Genomic DNA, 7,759 nt, shown 5'->3' with positions numbered 1-7,759 from the left:
TTTTTTTTTCAATCTTAAAAATATGTGATAGGCCTATACAATAACCAAGTCACCTATGAAGATTAAACTCACACTCAAGTGAACCCGCTTACTGCAGAAAGCAAACATATCCAACATTTGCATATTTTCTTTTCTTTTCTTTTCTTTTTTCTTTTTTTTTTTTTGACAATAATGATTTGTAACAGATCAATGGATCTTTCAGCACCGAAATGATCATTTGTCCGCACAATAACAATGGGCATCCCGACGCCTTCGTGTTTTTCGTTTACTACAGAAAGGAAGCTTGTCCCGGACGAGTTCCCTGTCGGCAGTAAATGAGACTTTGTAGGTTTCTCATTAGAGATCACTTCTTCATGCCTAATGATTTCGGACTAATACAGAAGAAGCTGAGGAAAGAGTAAAGATACTACACAGTGGATGGCGTTATTAAGCTCATAACAATTTCCTCGACCATCTCTAATAGGTTTTTCATTGTTCAAATTAAAACTATTGATTTCGTTGACTATACAGTTCCTGGTGGCCTGAATTTTACAAAAGAAGCGTATCTGATCAATTGTTTTTTATGGCAAATAAAAGTCGCTAAACACCTAGAAAGGACTTTCAGCACTCCAAAATACCAAGAGATGTACTTCTTATCTCTAACTCCATATAGTGTTGAGTGTAACATGAATATTGGTGGCTTGATACTGGATAATTTTAGGCTGAGGAACTCTTCTAAACATTCTGTCCTGTCCATAAACAACGAGAAAACGCATTATATAAAAAGCCGTTGGTCTACATACCAAGAAAAGATGCTATTTTGGAATTCAATAGCATCTTGGCCCATGACAACGGTTCTAATGACAAAGGTGACTGATTAATTTGTAGTTACACAACTCACATATTATTCAGAAATGTTTAACAGCCACATTATCTTCCAATAAAGGATGTTTATCAATTTCACGGTCGTTTTCTTTAATCAATTCAGTCTACAATTCGTTTGAACAATGCATTTACTGCACAAAGGAAACATGTCCAAAACACGAAATATGGCCCCCTCTATTCCCTTACGTCATACACAACTTTTGCATGAGCACTTTAATCACGTATATTTCAATCATCAAAGGAAAAATACATGTTATGGTGGAAATATCGTAAAGAAAATGAAAGACCATGAAAGTGAAGTAGTGAAGTACAGGTGGTATCTTACGGAAAGTGAAGAACAGGTGGCAAAAATATGTCACTAGGCACGGTGCAGGGGCGGATCCAGGGGGGCGATCGGGGAGACCCCCCCAAGAAGAGGAAACTTTCTTATTTTATATATATAAATAAAACCCATCCCAGAGTTTGGAGCCCTTAAAAGTAGCAGTATGACAAACCACCGCCCTCCCCAGAAGTCGAACCTGGATCTGCCCCTGGCACGGTGACTACGTAAAGAAGAGCTAATACAGTCATGGTGTCAGTGTGTTGCAGGGTGGATTTCTTCTAGATGATTGCACGAACTTTTTGACACCACCTCGTATATGTGATTTAGAACTATACAAAATGGAGTTAGAACTGCTCATTTCGTGTAGAACAGCACGTTAAACAAAACACTGATCTTTAAAAAAAACAGTAAAGCAAATAAAGAAAAACTAATTTCATATTTAGATTCAACTTCCTAAATACAGCTAAAATAGTCCTTAAATGCTAGGGACCAAAAAATTCTTTTTCTTGTAAGTCTGTATTATACCGTAATGATTAGTGATTTAGGCAGAGAACACAATATCGCGAAAGCAAATTAATAACTCATGAGATCTATAAAAAAATTTAGACACCTTTATTTATTGTCTCACATTTATAGAAAATGTCACATAATAAAATAACTAAATAAACTAGAAACGTATGAGTAGCGTTCTTTGTGGGTATTCTTTTACTTCTTCCAATTTTCTAATTTTATCAGTATTTAAGTCGTTATTTTTCCGTCTCTGGTAGCAAGATATGTTTGTGCGACTATTATTTTATAGTAGTCTAACAATGTAAGTTAACATCACTTGCAAAATAAATAATTAAATCTAATCTGATTACCGCATAATTATTAACAAAATATCTATATATATAAAAGAGAACGCACAAATCCTTTGTTCCCTCATCACGCTAATACGGCTGAACCAATTTCTTTCATTTTTGGGGGGTTATTAGGATTTGGACCCTAGATGGTTTTTATCATATCACTTTAATTTTTAATTACCAGTGTCTTGAGATAATTGACCATTCAAGTGTCCATAACGTACAAATCCTTTGTTAGTTCATCATAGGTAAAAATAAACGTATTTATATGCAACCCGCATGACCGTGTCACTCGGCGGGTTAACATAAATGACAGGCGATATAATGTTAACATTTACTGCAATCTACTATGGTTTTTATCATATCACTTGAAAGCGAAAAAGTAAAAATTATCTAAGTAACAACGTTTATTGCGTTCCGGGGTGACCGCAGCGAAGCGGGGTGAACGCTGCTAGTAAATAAATATATAAATAACGTTATATATTACGTTATGTTCTATACAAGTCTTCCTTGCGACGTATTGCAATCAAAGCATTGTAATGTATGTAAATACAGATGGCACACACAAGCTACCAAAATATAGCTTTACCACTGAGGTAAAAACGGGAATAACAATACAACTGCAAGGGGAAAAAGAAATTCTCTGAAATACTTGCAATCATATTATTGAAATATGAATTTGATATTAGTTCCAAATTGTAATTTGGAGGTGTTTAACGAGAAGTACAGCAATGAAATGCCGTAAATCAAGTATAAAAGAGTTTTAAGTCGTTTAATTTGATGCTATAAATTATTAGTTGGCCGTACGAATTAGATTGTTGGGTCTAGCCTAGAAGTGGAGTGATTAGAAAGAAACTTGCAGGGTTAATAACTCCTCAGCCTAGAATAAAAACGCCAAAAAATGAAGTTTTCCATTTGCACATCCAAGGGGAGACAAGGGCCATGATCAGTAGCGTCATTTCAGATTTGGCTTGGGGGGGGGGACAAGACTCCTTGATATAAGTAAAATTTCGCATTTTTCACTGACTTACTACTATTCTATTGATAAAATCTATATAAATTTCAAACTCGGGGGGGGGGGCAAATGTCCCTCCCTGCCCCCCCTAAATGACGCCTCTGGCCATGATTCTCAAAAATTCCTCATTTCTGATATAATAGTCTTGGTACTGTCCGCAGCAAAAAACCTGCAACATGAGCATGTACGTTTATTGTGAAACGACGGTCTTTTGTTCCAAAATAAGTGTGCACGGGAGCAGGGGCCGACTGGCAACTATAGGGCCCACCCTGCTAAACTGAAATGAGGGCCCACTGTATAAAAATGTAAAAAATGTACTTGGCATTCTTCATATGTATTATATATAAAAGTCCATCTTCGAACCCATAAATAGTATCCCATGTTTTCATACAAAAGCAAAACATTAATTACAAAAAATCTGAAGTAGGAACATTTTAATAGAAACTCATACAGTGTGTAATTGGCATTATCATTTTTTATTGTAAACACACACAATACCGGAATTGGTGCTTTCAGTTATTTATATAGTGCTATTGTTTTTTTATGTAATGAATTTAAACCATTCCCAGACAGCAATTTAAACTTGCTGCAAGTTGCCACAAACTTGCTGTTGCAAGGTAAATTAGCTTGCCGCAAGCTATACTATGCAAGCCAATTAGCTTGCTTTAAGCTTGTGGCAAGCTAGTTAGTTACATCTGGACAAGGCTTGGAACAAGCTTGTCTTCACAAGTTAAACACAAGTCAAATTATCTCAAACGCAAGCCAATTTAAGCGTATTCTCATCAATGGCAAGCTTTATTAAGCTTATTGCAAGCGAAAAACAATCCAAAGAAGTTATATGGAATCTTGCACTAAGCGAATTTAGATAAAACAGTATAATTTAACCGTCTGACTAAATCTATGCTACAATATATTGTCCCCTCACCTCCCCAATTATTGGAGCATATGCACAACCATGAAAACACCCAAGTCGCCCATCCGCTTTTGCAAAACATCAAAATAAGCATACTTGTTACGGTTTAGTTGTGACACGCAACGCTTTTTTTTTTTGTGCTAGCTCAAAGCTAGCCCCACCCAAGGGTTACGCCCTCGACTCGGGAAGAGGTAATCGGAAAAATGGAATATGAACTACTGTTGTTGGGATAAGTGATATTGGGTTATTTATTTATTCATTCATTTATTAACATTTACTTGTCCTTGGATTTTATGATCTTGTGATCATAAACATTAGCATAGGTAGATATGGAATGATTATGTGGTATGAAAGTAATGAGTACGTGCAATACACATCACAACACATAGGTGAGGTTAGAAAAACAAGTGAGGTTATCTTCTCGCCCCGGGGCAACGCGGGGCATTGATGTAAGACAGTTGGTGCCCTGTTAGAACAGTAGGATTACTGTGGATGATGTGATGGAAAGATGAAATGTGAATGAATATCGAGATGAAATGCGTCGAGAAGAGGAATGTCGGGGTGATTCGGAGGGACAGTGTATCGATAAAGGGTAAAAAGCAGAGATAGAGGGGTGGGGCGTAATGGTGTGAGAGTAACGAAGTCGGCTGCAGTATATACTGTGTCCATGAGTAGAGGGTGGTTCATGGTCAGTCGATCAGTGATATATTTTAAGCGAAGATGTTCTATGTGGGAAAGCAGTGTCGGAAAAGTAATGCGACTATAGAGATCGGCAGTGGGGCTAGGTAAGGATATACGGTAAGCGATTCTGAAGGCATGACGTTCTAATATTTGTAGTTTTTTATAAAAGAAAGGTGCTGCAGGTATCCAGGCTGTGAATCCGTAAGTCAGTACTGGTCGGAGAAAGACTTTATACGTAGTGAGAACTGTAGAGGCTTTCAGACCCCAATTGGTGCCAGTCAAGCGACGGAGTAGGTTAATTCGGTTATAGGCTTTGGACAAAATAGATTTTAAATGAGGTCTCCAGGTGAGATGTTTGTCCAAGAGAAGTCCTAGATATTTGGCTGTGTTGGAAGGGTGAATTCTTGTTCCGTGAACGTAAACATTCAGCAGTGTTGGGTTGCGGTGGACCCTAGTGCGTTTGCCAGGAGGCACAAAAACAATTGCTTGAGTTTTGTCGGCGTTGATCTTAAGTCGCCATTTGGAACACCAGGATGTGAATAGATCGATAGCGTCCTGAAGATGTTTGTTGATGTGCTGTATGGTTTTGCCAAGTGCCAGAAATGCAGTGTCGTCCGCGTATTGAAAAGTGCTGATAGTTGCTGGAAGTGGTGGAATATCTGCCACATACAGAAGGTAAAGAAGCGGAGATAAAGCAGATCCCTGTGGAACGCCTGAATGTAAAAAGACTGGATGAGATAATGCATTGTTAATGGAGATGTAGGCTATGCGTCCAGTGATAAAATTAAATATAAGTCGTATGTAGGTGAGAGGCAGATTATATTTAGTAAGTTTGTATACCAGGCCGTGGTGCCAAACAGTATCAAAAGCTTTCTCTAGGTCGAAAAGAACCAGACAAGAAGGTTTCGTGGAGAGAAATTGATTGTAAATATGGTTGACAAGGCGAAGTAGCTGATCATTTATACTGAATTGAGGGCGAAATCCGGCTTGATAAAGAGGTAACAGGCGATGATCGGTGCAGTAAGCGTGGAGGCGAATAACGAGAATTCGTTCGAAGATTTTGCTGAGTGTACTGGTTAACTGAATGGGGCGGTAGGAAGAGACAAGATTGGTAGGTTTGTGCGGTTTCGGAAACATTAAAGTTTTGGACATTTTCCATGTGATAGGAAAGAAACCTGTGCGGAGTATGAATGTGAACAGTATAGCCAGGAAATGAAGGACGCAGTAAGGGGCCTCTTTAATATGCCGGTAAGAGATATTGTCCATGCCAGGTCACTGTTGCGCTTTCGTTTGGTGACAGTTAGAATGTTATCGACTGTGATCGGTGATGTAAGTTCTTGATTATGACCTAATGTGTGACTGAGTGCGGGCTGAAGATGTGGAGATTGAAAATCAATTCGATCGACGGGATGTCGAGGGTAAGGATGTGTTAAAGGCGGTGTGAATATATCTTGCAGATAAGTAGCGAAAGCATTTGCCTTGTCAGTATCAGTTTGAAGCGGTTGGTTATGAAGAAGAATAGGATATGTGGTGATACTACGTTTGCCGCTGAGTTGATTGAACCTTTTCCAGTACTGCGTTGGATGGGAAGTATCAGCTAGCGTATTACAAGTTTTAACCCACTGCCGATGTTTATATGTTGTGATGTAATTGCTGACGACGCGTTGCATGTATCGGTGGTGAACCAATGATTCTCGGTTTCCCGTACGCTCGTAGTCTCGATAGAACTGACGAGATCTACGTATGAGCGGAAGGTAGTGCGGAGGTAATTTTGGACTGTATGGATTTGAACTGGATGTAGGAATGAAGTTATTGGAGGCCTGATTGATTGTACTGGTTAGGAGATTAAGAGAGTTATACATGTCTTCTGATGTTGGTTCGGGAATGTTAGAAAGTTTTGCAGTTAGGAAATTTCGATATCCGATCCAGTCTGCTTTGTTATAGTTGAGAGATTTGCGTGTTAAACTTTTGTGGTTGGAGGTATTAGGATGCGAGCGGTTGATGGTAAGCTTGATTGGTAAGTGATCACTGCCTATTGGATCCAGCACTTCTACGGTACAGGTAGATAGTAAGTTTGTAGAAGTAATGACGACATCAGGTGTGGTTTGAGATGATGGTCGGGTGTGCTTAGGTAGCTGATGAAAAGTACCAGTGGTATGAGTCGTGAGGAAGTTGAGAAAAGTCTGTCGCTGTTGAGGTGTTCTGCTATGGATATTGATGTCGGCCATTATGATATAATATGGGAAGTTATTTGAGATATACTGGAAGAAATCTATCGGAATAATATGACCAGGTCGAACGTAAATTGTAGCAAGCGTGATATACAAGTTTTTGAAGTAGAGAGTTGTTATTAGGTACTCTGGAAGATTGTGCTGTGGAAGGTCGTAATGACGGCACGGTATAGAAGGGGGAAAACCTATTGCAACTCCGCCGTTAGCACGTCTAGCTGGCATACTACTGTCTTTTCTTGTGACGGAATATCCGGATATTTTGCAGGAGCTTCGAGGTGTAAGGCGAGTCTCATTGAGAAGAAAACCTGAAGTGCGGTGTTCTTGCAGTAGATGTGTGAAGAGTGGTTTGTGCTGGATGAGAGAACTGATGTTAACAAATATAAAGGATAATGCCATGATGGTACGGAAGAAAAGGAAGGTGGAATTAGACTTCGGTTTCAAGTGGACTGACATGAAAGTATACTTTGTGCCCGCTGTAGGTAGCATGGAAATTCATGTGAAAGATTGCACGTGTTGAGTATTGGAGTTGTTGCAGGATATGAGGGCGGTGAAAAGGATGAATATTTTGAAGTGTGAGTGTGATGAAAGCAAGGAGTTGTTCAATTGTGACGGCCTGGTGTTTGTCAGTAGGTATGGAAGAGGACGGAATGGACTTGTTGTGATGCTGCAAAGGAACAGTCATTTCAGGTTTGGTTGGTTCCGGAGGAGGTCGCTGCTTGCACTTGTAACTGAATGCTGGATGTTGCTCATGGCAGGTTGAACAGGTTGGAGGTTGTGCAAGGTTTTGGCATTGTCTTGTATTATGTGGTCCGGAGCAGTACCCACAGATTGGTTGGTTCGGACATTTATCAGTAGAGTGAGCATTATATCGTTGGCATCTTTCACATCGTA

At 39.3% G+C, this 7,759-nt stretch overlaps 1 protein-coding gene across 1 annotated transcript; it reads right to left on the bottom strand.

Moving 5' to 3' along the window:
- Positions 1 to 5,773: 5,773 nt before the first annotated feature.
- On the bottom strand, positions 5,774 to 7,264 carry LOC145666255 (uncharacterized). Its single transcript, XM_081733320.1, has one exon. It carries the CDS (start codon positions 7,262 to 7,264, stop codon positions 5,774 to 5,776), a length of 1,491 nt encoding a protein of 496 aa, XP_081589446.1.
- Between the last annotated feature and the right edge of the window lie 495 nt (positions 7,265 to 7,759).

This window comes from Thermobia domestica, chromosome 12 (genome assembly GCF_964235325.1).
Source record: "Thermobia domestica chromosome 12, izTheDome1.hap1.1, whole genome shotgun sequence".
In the NCBI taxonomy this organism is placed as follows: domain Eukaryota; kingdom Metazoa; phylum Arthropoda; class Insecta; order Zygentoma; family Lepismatidae; genus Thermobia; species Thermobia domestica.
This window is presented reverse-complemented; position numbering and strand designations above follow the sequence as displayed.

Coding starts and splice junctions, on each gene's coding strand:
- LOC145666255 (XM_081733320.1), bottom strand. CDS start 7,264: ATGGCATTATCCTTTATATTTGTTAACATCAGTTCTCTCATCCAGCAC.